This window comes from Nannospalax galili, unplaced genomic scaffold (assembly GCF_000622305.1).
Source record: "Nannospalax galili isolate Female #2095 unplaced genomic scaffold, S.galili_v1.0 scaffold763, whole genome shotgun sequence".
NCBI lineage: Eukaryota > Metazoa > Chordata > Mammalia > Rodentia > Spalacidae > Nannospalax > Nannospalax galili.
Window position 1 is genome coordinate 1,217,039 of NW_008349451.1, and position 16,094 is coordinate 1,233,132.

At 45.5% G+C, this 16,094-nt stretch overlaps 1 protein-coding gene and 1 pseudogene across 1 annotated transcript; both read left to right on the top strand.

Moving 5' to 3' along the window:
• Window positions 1-315: 315 nt before the first annotated feature.
• Window positions 316-9,025, top strand: Med21 (mediator complex subunit 21). The gene is made up of 4 exons (XM_008846880.3): window positions 316-398; window positions 6,936-7,050; window positions 7,888-7,988; window positions 8,594-9,025. Exons 1-4 carry the CDS (start codon window positions 357-359, stop codon window positions 8,768-8,770), a joined length of 435 nt encoding a protein of 144 aa, XP_008845102.1. The 5' UTR covers window positions 316-356; the 3' UTR covers window positions 8,771-9,025.
• A 5,741-nt stretch (window positions 9,026-14,766) lies between these two features.
• On the top strand, window positions 14,767-15,815 carry LOC103745001 (annotated as a pseudogene).
• Window positions 15,816-16,094: the final 279 nt, after the last annotated feature.

The following is a 16,094-nucleotide window of genomic DNA, read 5'->3' on the forward strand; positions in this document are numbered from 1 at the left end:
AATAAATAAATAAATAAATAAATAAATAAATAAATAAATAAATAAATAAATAAATAAATGAAACCTAAGAGGACAGGAGGAACCACCTAGCCTTCGGAGAACTGAACAACTGGCTTAGGGGGGTCCGACCCCAGGGGGGCCCGCCCCCCCTTCTCCCCACGGACGCATGCGCACCGCCCTGCGGCGGTCCCGAGAAGCCCACGGAAAGGAGCCTCAGGAAAGCCCCACCCCTTCCGGGGCCGACCTCTGTATGACCACGCCCCTCAAAACGGAGCCCTGTGATTGGTCGGGAGCGTCCCAAATTGTCCAATCGCGCGCTCCTGGGGCTGCGGCTGCTCTTCGCGTCTGAGAGCAAGATGGCGGACCGGCTCACGCAGCTGCAGGACGCGGTAAACTCGGTGAGGCGCTGCGTTCCATTATTCTGTGTCTCTTCCCTCAGGTGAAGAGAGGGAGAGGCTCGGCCGTGGGGAGCCCGCCGAGTGAGGAGCCGGGGCGGGGCTCGCTGGGGCCGCTTCTTAGGGAGGCCGGGGCGGGGCAGGGTCAGAGGGTACCTGTGGCTTCGTCCCTTCCCCAGCGGCTCATCCCTTCCCGAGCGGCTCCCGAGGGGCCCCGGCCGCCGGTCCGAGGAGGGTCGGGGTCGCGTCCTCCGACCCTCTGTCCCGGGGGCTCTGGGATCCCCGCCCTTTGTGATCCTGCAGCGGCGGAGGCGCTTTTGTTTGCAGCCTGCGAGTGTCCGTTTTCAAACTTTAAAATTCATTTGTTTGTCCAATTGCCTCACCCTGGGTCTCTTCATCATGGAAGAAGCCAGAGCGGTCTGAGCCCCGATCCCCTATCCGCAAGCTGGGTAACCCCTTCAGAGGATGGCGTGATAAGAATAGGAGATAGGAATTGGCTAGGCAGTTAGGGGTAAAAAAGACCCAAAGAAATGTAGCCAGTTTCTTGGATAAAACTCACAGTGTCCTTGGGCCTCTTAGCGACATACTCTGTTCCAAAGGCCCAAAATGTCGAAAGTATTTGGGAGCTTTTCTCTAATCCTCAAAAGATTTTAGGGTACCTCTTCAGAACAGGGAATGTTAGAGTAGCAAAAAAAGAAGAAACAGTACATGAAGTTGTCAGAAAAAAAGTGATGGGGAGATACGGGAGGAGTTGGAGGGGAGGGAGTGGGCATGGATTTCATCAAAACACCTTATGTGCATCTATGAAATTATCAATAAATTATTTTTTTTTAAAATTCATTTGTATTCATGTATGTCTGCACCTGTGCGTGCGGACGCCAGAGAAGGGGTCCGATCCGAGTGGGTGCTGGGACCGAACCCAGGTCATCTAGACAGCAACCAGTGCTCTTAACTGCTGAGCCAGCTCCAGCCCCTACATAAATGCTGGACAAAATCTTGTTTTGGTTTGAGACAGGGTCTCCCTGTAGCCCCAGCTGGTCTGGAACTCCCAATGTAGACCAAGCTGGCCAGAGAGTGATGGGATTAAAGGTGTACACCACCACACCCGGCTTATTCGTTTATTTTATTTATTATTTTTATTTTATGTGTATGAGTGTATTGCTTGCTTGTGTGTAAGTGCACCTGTGTGGTGCAATGCCCGAGGAGGTCCGAAAAAGGTGTTGGATTCCCCTGGAACTGTTATGGTTGTCAGCCTCCTTGTGGGTGCTGGGATTTGAACCCCGGTACTCTGTAAGAGCAGCCAGTCCTCTTAACCTCAGAGCGTCTCTCCAGCCGTGTCTCACTCATCTATGCAAATTGCTGCATCTGCACTCTTGGCATGTACCAGCTGAGCAGCCCCTGCTTTCCCTGGATACTTGGGTTCTGAGTGCACTCTGGCTGTAGTGTGGTGTTAGAGGTACAGTGCCTGCAGACAAGCTGCTTTCTGATGGTGTGTAAACACCACCTGGTGGCCAGTGTCTCACAGAAAGCTAGACAGACTTGGCAGTTCTCCGTAAAACATGGACTTGAAGGGTGAGTTCCTGTGGTCTACCCTATGTAAATAAAATGGCCGATTTTCTGCAGAGGGGCCAGCCCTGAATGTTGGTGGAGTCACCGAGGTACATTCTATCTCCTTTGCAGTCATGTCTCGGGGCTGCCAGTCAGCCTCTCCCAGGAACACAGTCTCTTGAGGTTTTAGTACAAATCTAATCAATGATGGTGTGTGGAAACTATTTTAGAGAAAATGTCCGTATTCATACAGGTCTTGTAGCTACAGGGATGGTAAGAATGTGATCCGCCCGCTGTCTGAGGAATGCTGTAATTAGACTTAGGGTTTAGCAAGCCTTAGGTTAGGCAGTATGAATGCCTTCTGGGTACATAAACACTAGCTTGTTTACAAAGAGGCACTAAGAAACTACTGTGGTGTTTTATGCCAGAGAGACATTTTGGTGCCCAAACCCGCACGTGGTCAGGGAGTCCCAGTGAGCAGTCTCCAGCTGTTAAGTGTTAAGTAGATCAAAACATAGAGTGATAGTGCTGTTAACATTTGTTGCAAATGGTTGCAAACTCTAGGACTCTGGAAGCTATGTCCCACTCATCTCCAATGTTGACATGCACTCCTTATCGTGGGATTGGTTTTTCAATAAATTTTTGGGTTTTTTGTTTTTTTTGAGTCAGGGTCTCCCTGTAGCCCCAGCTGGCCTGGAATTCACTATGTAGACCAGGCTGACCTTGGACTCACAGGGATTCTCCTGCCCCTGTCTCCGGAGTGCTGGGACCACAGGTGTGCGCCACCATGCCAGGCTCAATAAAGATTTTTTGAACAGATAAACAATGGATCATGAAAGTGTTTGAAGACACAACAAAGAGCTACTATATTGAATAATTTTTGTTTTTCTATTTATTTTTTATTTACTTATTTTTTTGGTCTTTTTGAGTCTCCCTGTAGCCCCAACTGTCCTGGAACTCACTATGTAGACCAGGCTGACCTCGAACTCATGGAAATCTGCCTGCCTCTGCCTCCCGAGTGCTGGGATTAAAGGCGTGCGCCACTACACCTGGCCTCTCTTTAGTTTTTTAAAAAACTTCATTTTTATTTTATGTGTATGAGTGTATTTTCTGCATGTGTTAGGTGCATCCATATGGTGCAAAGCCCTTGGAGGCTAGAGAGGGCGTCAGATCCCCTGGAACTGAGTTATGGGTGGTTGTCAGCCTCATATGGGGGCTGGGAACTGAACCCTGTCCTCTGCAAGAGCAGCCAGTGCTCTTACCTGCCCCACGGAGCCATCTCCAGCCCAGTTTCCTATTTCTTATGACAGTGCCATAAAATGGAATGCTCCAACTTGCTAAAAATGAAACAACTATTCAGGTTACCTTTTCAGTGACAACCATCATTGAGATAGTGACAGTGAGCAGTGGGGTGCTTATTCCCCGACTGAAAGTAGTCATCGCGGCTTCAGGATGCGAACTACTGAAAAGCTGGTGGGGTGTACAGGTGGGGTGTACAGGTGAATTTAGTTTGGGGATGGTAGGAAATTCTCAAACTACTTAAGGCATACTTCATGATGATTTAAAATGACATTTCTAGCTGTCATTTTCTCTTTCTCTAGTTTTTTATGCAGTTTTGGGGACCAAACTCGAGGCTTCATGTATGCTAGGCAAATGCCTTGCCCACCCAGCTCTACTCCAGGCTCTCTCCCTGTGTCTTGTAACTTCTCTTGTAACTTCTCTGCTCACCAAAAAGACATTATAAAGTTTGAACATAACCTGGGGACATAGTAGGTCTGTTTACTAGCTGGATTTGCCCACTCCCACAGCTACTGCCTAAAAGTCTTTATTTGTTGCTTGAAATAAGTATTGGCGTATATATCTTTGATATCTTTGATCCTAGCACGTGGGAGGCAGAGGCAGGCAGATCTCTGTGAGATTGAGGCCAGCCTTTTCTCCATAGTGAGTTCTACAGGGAGACCTTGTCTCAAGAAGACCAAAAAAAAGTATTGGCATATATATCTCTTATCCCCATATCTGCAGAAACAAAGAAAATTGCTTTGCTTGTTTTTTATTGGCTCCTCCTGCCTCCACCTCCCAGTGCTGGGATTACAGGTCTGTGCTGCCATGCCCAGCTCATGCAGTGCTGTGGATTGAACCCAGGGCTTTATGCACTCTAGGCAAATACTTTAGCAACTAAACTCTATTTCAAGTTTTTTATTTTCTTAGTGTGTGTGTGTGTGTGTGTGTGTGTGTGTGTGTGTGTGTAGTTTATGCATGTGGTGTGTGCAGATGCCCACACTTATGCATACTTGTGTAGAGGCCAGAGATCAACCAAGGGAGGCTTCCTGTGTTACCCTCCACCTTTTTTTTTTGTTTTTTTGAGCTGGGGTCTCCCTGTAGCCCCAACTGGCCTGGAACTCACAAAGATCCGCCTACCTCTGCCTCTTGAGTGCTGGGACTAAAGGATTGTGCCACCACCTTTGTTTTTTAAAGGAGGGTCTCTCACTGAACCTAGAACTCAGCTTTTGGGGTTAGGGTTGGCCAGTGAGATCCTGTCTGTGCCAACAGCACTAGGATGTACAGATATACACCATCACTTCCACATCTGGCTTTTTATGTGGGTGCAGGGGATCCAAACTCAGATGCTCATGCATGTACAAGCCCTTTTCCCACTGAACCATCTCCTAGCCCCTATTTTTTTAAGCTTAAAAATTAAGCATATGCTGGGCATGGTGGCTCATGCCTTTGGTCTCAGCACTCAGGAGGCAGAGGCAGGCATATCTCTGAGTTCAAGGCCAGCCTGGTCTACACAGTGAGTTCAGACCAGCTAGGGCTGCAGGGAGACCCTGTCTCAAAAAGACCCGACCCCCCCCCCAAAAAAAAAGCATATAAAATAATGGGTTTGTGGTTTAATGGGCAAAGGTACTTGCCACTAAGCATGACACCCTGAGTCTGGGTGGGACCCATGTGGAGGGAGAACAGACTCCCATAGCATGCATTCTGACCTCACTCATATGCCATGGCATGCTTGCTTACACACAGTAAATGTAGAAAAATGGGTTTCAGTAAGGATTTTGATGTCTATGGTATATTTGTTCATGTTCATATTCCCGTTATCCCTCTTATTCCCTCCCACCTCTGCCTCATTCTAGTTCCTTTCCTTCCTCCCCAATAGTCCCCCTACTGCCTGGATAGATCATAGAAAAGTATTTTTTATTCTAGAGTCCTTGGGGCCGGAGAGGTGGCTCAGCTGCTGCTCTTGCAGAGGACCCGGGTTCAGTCTCCAGCACCTACATGGCAGCTAACAACCGTCTGTAACTCCAGTTCCAGGAGATCCAATGCCAGCATTGAATGACACTGGTGCACTTAACATACATGTGGGCAAAACATTCATACACATAAAGTAAAAAAATAATAATAAAATATTTAAAATCTAGAGTCCTTGTGTGAGAGAGCACGTGCGATACTTGTCTCACTTAGCCTGGTGTGTTTCACCAGCAGGAGTCCAGGTCCATCAGCTCCTGCAAATGATGTAATTTTTTCTTTTTCATGACTGAGTTCAAACAACTGTGGTACATGTTCTCCGTCCACCTGCTGATGTGCAGCTTGGTTGGCTCCATATCTTGGCTGCTGGGAATAGTAAACACTAAACATGAGTGTCTGGTCTCTGCTGTTTGCTAACTTAGATTCTCTTAGGTCTGTCCATGAGTGTTAGAGCTGAGTCCTAAGGTAATTCTTGTACGTTTTCTGAAGAATCTTCATACAGATTTGGCAGCACAAATTTGTGTTCCCTCCAGCAGTGTGATGGGTGGGATCCCCTCCACCCACCCTTGTCAGCATTTGTTTTTTAATGGCTCTTATTCTGACAGGGTGAAAAAGAATCTCCCTTTTAAAAAAAAAAAAATTTTTATTTTATGTGTATAAATGTATATGTGTATGTAGGTAAGTGTACCCGTGTCATGCAATGCCCGCGGAGGACAGAAGAGGCCATTGGAGCCCCTGGAACTGGAGTTAAGGACAGTTGTTAGCTGCCATGTGGGTGCTGGGATTCAAACCTGGGTCTTCTGCAAGAACAGCCAGTGCTCTTAAACACTGAGCCATCTCTCCAGCCCCCAAATCTCCCTGTTTTTATTTTTAAATTTTTCCTTAGTGTGTGTTTATGTGTGTGTGAATGCACAGATGTAAGCTGGTGAAGATTTTTAATTTCCATTTATTTAGTTTTTTTAGAGACAGGCTTGCTACGTAGCCCAGGCTGGCTATGAACTTGCAGCCCTCTTGCCTCTGAGTCCCAAGTGTGGGGATCACTGGCACGCAGCACCCTGCCTAGGCAGTCAGTCATATCGCTGAAGTTCAATCCGTCTCGCTAACTTTCTTATCCAAGTCCTGAATTTTCCCCATTCGTCGTGTGCATCATCTTTGAGGTCATCTGTCATTTTTCAGTTAGACTTGAATTCTTTGTCTAGCAGATCAACTGCTCCGTATCTTTGGATTTAGCTATTGAAGCTGTGATCCTTTGGAGGAGTCATTCGTTCCTTTTCGGTGTCTGTCATGTTTCTGTGTTGCAGTTTGTGCATCAGCTGGCCTTACTGCCCTGGCCTGCTCTTGACAGCTCCATCCCTGACCACTCAGAGAAAACAATCCACTGAAGGTCAAGGCTTCAGCTTCCTCTTTTATTAATTCTTTAAGCTAGATTTGTGCCAAATTTCACCTAGATTGATACCAAGCGAGGTTTCTTTGTGTGATTAAAATATTTAATCTAGGCTGGAATGTAGATCACTGGTGTGAATGCATGTTTAGTGTGCAGAGTCCTGGGTTTGATCTCCAGCACTAAAGAAAATGAATCATTGTTAGTAAAAAAAAAAAAAAAACTGGCTCATTTTATACAAAATTATTGTTTTGTCTGATGAGTTTTATTCTTTTACTTAGAGATCATTATTATGGAAAATCATTGTTACCATATCTCTTCCAGTTGATGACTTTTCTAACCCTGACTTCTTTCCTTGGCTCAAGCTTGCAGATCAGTTCTGTAATGCCATTGGGGTGTTGCAGCAGTGTGGTCCCCCTGCCTCCTTCAGTAACATTCAGACAGCAATTAATAAAGACCAGCCGGCTAACCCAACAGAAGGTACGGCCCTCAGCCTTTCTTATTTGGACCAGTATTTCTTACGCTCCTTCCTGATGTGGAAGAACTCAACTTATTTATAGCTTATTTGTAAAAATGTTGTTATGGTTTGGGTATATTAATATATGTATTGTCATAAATGATTTTCTTTTACATTTCTTTAATGGATGTGGAGGGGGGATGTGGAGGTCAAAGGGCAACTTTTAGGAACCTTAGGAGTCAGTTCTCCTACTATATGGGTTCCAGGGATCGAACTCAGGTCATCAGACTTGGTGGCAAATGCCTTTGTCTGCTGAGCCGTGTCCCTGGCCCGTGAATGAACTCAGTTCATATGCCTCATAGTTCTGTTCACATCACCCAGAATATTGCTGCTTCTCTAGGGAGGGCTTTATAAATTTAGCTGAATTTTACTTGCACAGTCTTAATAAGGAAGGCATCCCATTTATGCATTCCTTTTCTCAAAGTGCCAGCATATTGCCCTAATAACTAGATGATAGGTTATGCTAATTCCCAGTTTAAAATAATGTTAAATGTATCACCGGGCATGGTGGTGCATGCCTTTAATTCCAGTACTCAGGAGGCAGTGGCAGGAGGATCGCTGTGAGTTTGAGGCCAGCCTGATCTCCATAGCGAATCTAGGCCAGCTGGGGCTACAGGGAGACCTTGTCTCAAAAAAAAAAAAAAAAAAAAAAATTGGTGTGCTAAAATTAGACTTTCATGATTAGATTTATAGTACACAAAAGTTAAATGAGCTTTTCTGGTTTATTAACTTTAATTTCTGTTTATGAAAACTTAAGAGTCTCTGAAACTTTAACTTAGGGATGTGATGCTTTTCTCTAGAATATGCCCAGCTTTTTGCAGCACTGATTGCAAGAACAGCAAAAGATATTGATGTTTTGATAGATTCCTTACCTAGTGAAGAGTCTACAGCTGCTTTACAGGTAAAAATCTCTTACTTTGAGCGCACCACTAGCAGTAGAGGACTTTGAATTAAAGGTGGTAGTTTTGATATCTGTTATTAGGATAGTCAGTTTTAAATAAATTTAAGTGGGAGATACTTTTGGTTTTTTGTTGCTTCTAGTGGTCAAATCCAGGGCCTCACGTGCTAGGCAAGTATTGTATGCCTGAGCTATATCCCCTACCCAATTTGGGAGCTAGCATGGTCTTAGAGAAGGTTGTACTGAGTAGTTGTCCAGTTTCAACCTATGAGGTCAGGTATGTTCAAGGCATGCACACACTGAGAATTTTGTCATCATCACCTGTGTTCCTTTGTTTTCCTAGCAAAGAGCAGTGCGTGGAGGTGACATCCATGCAACAGAGTATTAATACTATCCTCAAGCAGTGTGGGGCAGATTCACATACCTAGATGTTTCCAATTGAAAATCCAGTCCTTAGTAACAAATACAGAAGATTAAGTGGTCTAATGTTTAGAATTCCTGCTACTAAAAGATAAAGCACAGTGGTTGAAAAGCTGTTCTGATCTAAAAATAAATGCCTTTAGATTGTATGTCATCTCTGATTATTTTAAAATTTGTGTCTTACGAAGGCTGCCAGCTTATATAAGCTGGAAGAGGAAAACCACGAAGCCGCTACTTGTTTAGAGGATGTCGTGTATCGCGGAGACTTGCTTCTGGAGAAGATCCAGAGTGCACTTGCTGACATTGCCCAGTCCCAGCTGAAAACAAGAAGTGGGATCCACAGCCAGTCTCTCTCAGACTCGTAGCTCAGTGCTACAGAAAGAACTGTTGGGCTCCATGGAGAGCTCTGTATCAGATTTAGACGTAAGCCTTCCTCACAGCGGACTGTACCTTGTCCTGTGTTCCTTTAAACTGTTTTTTGATTGTTTTCTCTTTTCACACTTTATAAATAAGCTTTACAATTACAGGTACAGCATCTTTAACCATCATTATGCCATCATTTTTATGACTGAAATTGTCAAGACAGATACTGCATTACCGTTCATTATATAATTAAACAGGTACACTATGAAGTTTTATCTCTGTGTGTGGGGGGCGGTGTTTGGGGTTTGTTTGTTTTGTGTGCAGTGCTGGAGATGGAATTCAGACCTTGGGCATCTTTGTGTGTGCTGGATAAAAACAGTTTGCCACTGGGCTGCCCCCCATCCCCAGGTTCTGATTTTTCTTTTTTTTGCATCAGATCAGAACATCCGTCAAGGCAGTGGTACAGGACATTTCAATTTAGATTGATGTCCTGCCCCTTTAGAGGCATGTAAATGTGTAACTTCAGCGATGCTTTCTCCATTTTACTTCAGTGTTCCTGGCTAACATTGTGTCAGCATTATCACCTGTGGTTTTTCATCCAGCTCTTATGTCTTCAGATTTTCTCCATTGGAACACTAGAGCTGAAACATGTTCACACTGTAATTGGTTCTGTCTTCTAAAAGCTTTCTCATAATAGCCTGTGTGTGGACAGCTGTGGTGGTACAGTCTGCTGTTGTCTAGTTTTAAGTGTTTGCAGAGCACCCAAGAACAATATCCAAAGTATTCTAGCTGCTGGTGCTTCTGTAACCAAGCTCTTCTACAGTGCTATACAGCACCTGTGGAGGCCAGAGGAGGGCGTCGGATGTCCTGGAACCGGAGTTACTGACTGTTGTTAGCTGCCATGTAGATGCTGGGAACTGAACCCGGGTCCTCTGCCAGTCCTCTTAACCACTGAGCTATCTCTCCAGCCCCTCTTCTACAGTTCCTGAAAATACTGTAGTATCTTAGGAGCCTAGTTCAGGAGCGTCAGCCTCAGCTACAAAGTTGTGATGACTGAATAGTTAGGCATAGACACTTTTTACCTTTTAATTTTCTGTATGTGTTTCATTGAAATTAATGCTTTTCTAGCATAGGCATTTATTATTTATCTGTACCCATCCATAGAGTAGTATTGGGGAGAGAAAATTTGACCAGAAGATCATTTTTAGAAACATTTAAGGTTATGTAGTATGATGGTACACTACGGTAACCGCAGCACACAGTAGAAGCAGGAGTTACCTCAAGGACAGCCTGGTCGACATAGAGTGTTGCAGGTCAGCCTGGGCTACATAGTGAGACTCTGTCAAAAACAAGGGGAAAAAAACCCAAACCCCGTATATGACGTATATGAGGCAGAAATAATAAGAGAAGGTCATTTTTTGTTAAAGGAAGCTATAAAGAAAATCACAGCTGAGGACAGGGAGCCTTTGCAGTGGGGATATGTGGTCCTAACAGAGTAGGACAAACCCCTGTTGCTCTTTCCACCTCCCTCCCTCTGCTGATAAGAGTGTAGCCACAGTCACTAGAAGCGTGCACTCCAGCAGAGTAACTCAACCCAGCACTTGGGCTAGAGAGACTGTGAGGACCCCAGGAACCAGAGGATCCAGGAAGACGGGAGCAGGTGGAGCCAAGGACAATGACCCCTTAAAGTTGTTTCTTGGACCTCGTCACACCTAGGCTACACACGTGTGGTTCTGAGTCTAAGCAGCTGCATGTACACTGAGAAATGAACTGTCAGCCATGGCACACATTGGCTGCTCTGGTGTATGTAGGAGACTGGGCCAGTGGTACTATAAAGTTGCTAAGTCAAAACAAACAATGTGCTAGTGGGCACTGGTGGCCTAAATCCAGTGGGGCTGGTGGCCTGCTGAACACCAAAAAATAAGAGTCTATTTAATAAAACAAGGCACAGAAAATCACATATATTCAAACTGTCCAGAGTATAATCACAACTTGCTACATCAGCATGTGTAGGTGAAGACAGTCAACCAGACAGACAGATACCTGACACAGACTTCAAAGTAGGAACCATGAAACATTTCTGAGATAACAGTGAATACTCTGGACGTGATAGGAAGGAAGAAGGCTTCAGCACAGTATAAGGTGAAGGGATGTGGCTCAGTGGTAGAGCACTTCCTAGCAGGCCCTGTCAGCCCTCAGTCCTGGGCCTGGGGGAGTAGATAAAACCAGATGGAAATTTAGAGCTGAAACAGTAGCAAAGCAAGTAGGTCAGGAGCATAGATGACAAAGAAAGTGACTTCAAGATGGCTGAGTAGAGGGACCCAGTTCCAGCAGGAAAGACCAAACTGAAGAAAAGGTGAACAGAGCTTCAGGGACCTGCCTGACAGTAAGAAAATATCTAATAGAAAAGGAAGTGTGTTGCTAAAAATAGCTGAAATGTACTGATGAAAGGCAAAACTTAGAGGCCTAGCAAACCTTGCAGAAAAGTCCCAAGCTGATCTACAGTGATGCATTTCCTAATCAAGTTTCTAAAGACAGAGGATAAGGGTATTGGAGTAGCCATAGGGATACCATGATTAAAAACAGGATATTTCAGTGGGCGTGGTGGCACACGCCTTTAATCCCAGCACTCTGGAGGCAGAGGCAAGCGGATCTCTGTGAGTTCAAGGCCAGCCTGGTCTACATAGTGAGTTCCAGGACAGCTGGAGCTGCAGGGAGACCCTGTGAAGCCTGACAACCTGAGTTCAATCCCCAGAACCCACATCGGGGAAAGAGAGCCCACTCCTGCCAAGTGTTCTTGTGTGTCATGCATGCGCACACAGAAGTAAATGAAATTTTAAAAATGATTTTTAATGCGTTTGCATTATCTGCATGCATGTAAGTGCACTCATGTTGTGCAATGCCCACAGAGGTCAAAAGACAGTGTCAGATCCCCTGGAACTATAGTTTCTCACGGTTGTTAGCTGCCATGTGGGTGCTGGGAATTGAACCTGGGTCCTCTGCAAGAGCAGCTCTTTAACCACTGAACCGTATCTCCAGCCCCTAAATGAAAAATTTTTAAATAGGATATTTGAGCCAGGCAAGGTGGTGCATGACTTTAATCCCAGCACTGGGGAGACAGAGGCAGGCAGATCTCTGTGAGGTGGAGGTGAGCCTGGTCTACATAGAGTTCTAAGCCAGCTGAAGCTACAGGGAGACCCTGTTTGAAAAACAGAACAAAATAGAAGGTTATTTCATACTAGAAGCCTTGAAGGTCACAAGAAATAGCATGCACATACGTGGTGGGGAAGAGATTCTTTAGGAATGAAGGTGAAATCCAGACATTTTTCAAATGGAGAAGCAGCAATTTATCACCAGCAGAACTGTTTTAAAAGAATTGTTAGTGGAAGCTTTTCAGAAAGAGGGAAACGGTACCAGAAGAGGACTCCGAATAGTAAGGAAGAAAAAACCACAATGGAAAGGCCCCAAAGAGCCTTAATGACATTTTAAAATTCTATTTGGTGCTTGAAAAAAATAACATTGCTTCATATGACTCTTAAGTATATATAGGGGTAATATTTAAGTCATTAAGGCAGGAAAATTAAAGTAGTCTGAATGGTAAGGTTTCCATATTCCACTTTTTTTTTTTTTTTTTTTTTTTTTTTTTTTTTTTTTGGTGTTGGTCGGTGGGATTGAATATGGGGCCTTTGGCATGCCTGTGCCCTACTGCTGAGCTCATCTCCTCCTCCTGAAGGACCACAGGCTCTATGCCTCTGTTGGGGATTTTCTGGGGACTTTGGGGAGAGCAGGGAAGCAAGCCTTTGTAACTGTGTTGGTTCTCGGAGCTCCTGTTACTTACGAGAATTGGCCCAGTGGAAAGATCTGGGTCAAGTACTGGGGAAGAGATAAGTACAGCTTTGTGGTTAGGACCCCAGCTTTTAAGTCTTTTCATTTCCCAATTGACATTCTTGGGGAAATTCCTAGGGGACCATTGTTTCTAGTCTGATAGCCAAAGAGAAGGTGCAGTGTCCCTTTAGAGTGCCTCTATTCCTGCCAAGGTGGTTAGAGAGTCAGCCAGAGAGGAAGGGGTCTCTCAAGAAGAGGTTTCACAGTCTTGACTTGTTGGAACCTTTCAGGAGAAAGATGCCCAGACAATGACAGGCCAGTGATGGCAGGACCACACCCTGATGGGCCCTGCTTAACCCTGCATGGCCCTTGCCCTCTATTTAAACCTAAATCTCACATTGCAACCCAGGAAGATGGACTTGGGGAGCAGGGGTCACTGGTTCCCTTTTATCTGGTTCTTCCCAGTGCGGCCACATCGAATAAATCTCTTTTTCACTTTTTGTCTGTCTGCGTACCCACCCACCCACCCACTCATCCACCCATCTTTCTATCATCTACTTATTTATTGTTTTTTTTCTTTAAAGGCAGGGTCTTACCATATACCCCTGGCTGGCCTGGAACTCCCTGTGTAGTCCAGGCTGACCTGAAACTCGAGATCTGCCTACCTCTGCCTCCCAAGTACTGGGATTAAAGGTGTGCACCACCATGCCTGGCACTTGTGTTTTTAATTGGCCTATTGAGGACAGGTGACCAAGCCTAGCTTGTTGGTGTTACCAAGGCCCATTCTCTAACAACTCCATTAATACCAAGAGGCATAAATAACTCAGGTCAGTGAGGATATAATAATAAAAAGTAGAATTCAGAACTGAATGAAAAACTACATTGAAACGTGTTCATCTAAAAGAGCATTTATATGAAAAACCCGGGTTTTTCCTTCCTTGTTTACATTAGGAAAGAAGCTGGAAGTGAGCTTCCGGCCAGTTAGAGAAGGAGAGGAAGGAGCTGATAAAGGTAAGGGTGAGGTTGGGAAGATAGCCATGGAGAAAAAACGAGCAAAGCCCAGCCTTGGAACTTGAGGACATGCAGTCATCAGACAAGTTTGATCAAGGGAAAAGAAGCGGCAGAAATAAATGATATGGAGAAAGTCCATGTTTTCGTTTAATGATGCTCTAGCATTGATTTTAAAACACTGAGACAAGAAGGCTGGAGAGGTGCTCAGCGGTTAAGAGCGCTGGCTGCTTTTGCAGACGACCAGGGTTTGGTTCCCAGCACCTACATGGTGGCTAACAACAATCTAACTCCAGTTCCACGGGGTCCAACGCATTCTTTTGGCCTCTGTGGGCTTTGCATGATGCAGGTGCACTTACCTAGATGTGGGCAAAACGCATAGATAAATACAATTTTTAAAAAATATTTTTTATTTTTATTTTATGTATATGAGTGTATTGCCTGCATGTATGTGAGTGCACCCGTGTTGTGCAATGCCTCAGGGGTCAGAAGAGGGCTTCGGATTCCCCTGGAACTGTAGTTAAGGATGGTTTGCAGCCATCTTGTGGGTTCTGGGAATCGAACCTAGGTCCTCTGTGAGAGCAGTCAGTGCTCTTAACCGCTGAGCCATCTCTCCAGCCCCAAATACAAATTTTTAAAAAGTTGAGAACATTGGAAGTTAAAAATGTGCCAGTAGCTGGGCATGGTGGCGCATGTCTTTAATCCTAGCACTGGGGAGGTAGAGGCAGGTGGATCTCTTGTGTGTGTTCAAGGCCAGCTGGTCTACATAGTGAGTTCCAGGACAGCTGGTGCTACAGGGAGACGCTGTCTCAAAAAGACCAAAAAAAAAAAAAAAAAAGTGCCATTAAATTTTTTTAACAAAAACATTTCTAGGCTCACTGCTCCTCCCCCTTCTAGAGACAGCTGCATCTTCTCCTGCAGTGCCAACCTCGTCACTGAGACATGATGCTGGAGGTCAGAGTGAGTGGATTTGGCCATATCGGGCGCCTGGTCACCAGGGCTGCCTTCAATGACCCTTCATTGACCTGAACTACATGGTTTACATGTTCTAGTCTGATTCCACCCATGGCAAGTTCAGTGGTGCAGTCAAGGCTGAGACTGTCATCAATGGGAAGGCCATGTCCATCTTCCAAGAGTTGAGATCCTGCCAACATCAAATGGGGTGATGCTGGTGCCGTACATTGTGGAGTCTACTGGGGTCTTCACTACCATGGAGAAGGCCAGGGCCCACTTGAAGGGTGGAGCCAAAAGGGTCATCCTCTCTGCCCCTTCCGCTGATGCCCCATGTTTGTGATGGGTATGAACTATGAGAAATATGACAGCTCCCTCAAGATCATCAGCAATGCCGCCTGCACCACCAAGTGCTTCACCCCCCTGGCCAAGGTCATCCATGACAACTTCAGCATCATTGGGGGACTACAGTTCATGCCATCACAGTGACCCAGAAGACTGTGGACAGCCCCTCTGGGAAACGGATGTGATGGATGTAGGGCTGCCCAGAATATCATCCACTGGGGCTGCCAAGGCTGTGGGCAAGTCCTCCCAGAGCTGAATGGGAAATTCACTGGTGTGGCCTTCCATGTTCCTACGCCCAATGTGTCTGTTGTGGATCTGACCTGCCGCCTGGAGAAAGGTGCTAAATATGATAACATCGAGAAGGTGGTGAAGCAGGTATCTGAGGGCCCCCTAAAGGGCATCCTGGGTTACACTGAGGACGAGGTCTCCTGTGACTTTAACAGCAATACCCACTCTTCTACCTTTGATGCTTGGGCTGGCATTGCCTTCAGTGACCACTTTGTCAAGTTCATTTCCCGGTATGACAACAAATTTGGCTACAACAACAGGGTGGTGGACCTCATGGTCCACTTGGCCTCCAAGGAGTAAGAAACCCTGCCTGGACCACTCACCCCAGCAAGAGAAGAGAGAGGCCCTCGGCTGGAGGGGTCCCTACCCCAACTCAGCCCCCAACACACTGAGTATCTCCCTTCACAGTTTACATCCTAGACCCCCCAGAGGAAGGGGGAGCGGCTTAGGGAGCCCTATTCTCTTGATTACCATCAATAAAGTTTGCTGCACCCCCCAAAAAAAATTTCTAGAAAAAAATGACTTAGCAAATGAGCTAAAGAAGATGTGTACCTAATGCCAGGCGTGGTAGTGCACGCCTTTTATCCCAGCACTTGGGAGGCAGAGGCAGGTGGATCTCTGTGAGTCCAAGGCCAGCCTGGTCTATACAGTGAATTCCAGGCCAGCTGGGGCTACAGGGAGACCCTGTCTCAAAAAGGCAAAAAAAAATTTAAGTGCTAAAGAATTTTACCTAATATCTCTTGCTTCATAAAAATTAATTTCAATTTATTTTGTCCCCCCCCTGCAAAAAAAAACCCACTTGTTCTGTTTTGGTGCCTGGAAAGTCATATCATCATAATAATAGATAAACTGAGTTAAGTACTGTGTATAGTAATAGAAGAGTGGCATGGTAAAGATTTCTACTTGTTG

Bases quoted from the DNA above. Each gene is read 5' to 3' on its own strand.
- Med21 (XM_008846880.3), top strand. From the start codon at position 357: ATGGCGGACCGGCTCACGCAGCTGCAGGACGCGGTAAACTCG. The intron at 399-6,935 runs GTGAGGCGCTGC...CCTTGGCTCAAG, and splicing joins TGCAGGACGCGGTAAACTCG to CTTGCAGATCAGTTCTGTAA. The intron at 7,989-8,593 runs GTAAAAATCTCT...TGTCTTACGAAG, and splicing joins AGTCTACAGCTGCTTTACAG to GCTGCCAGCTTATATAAGCT.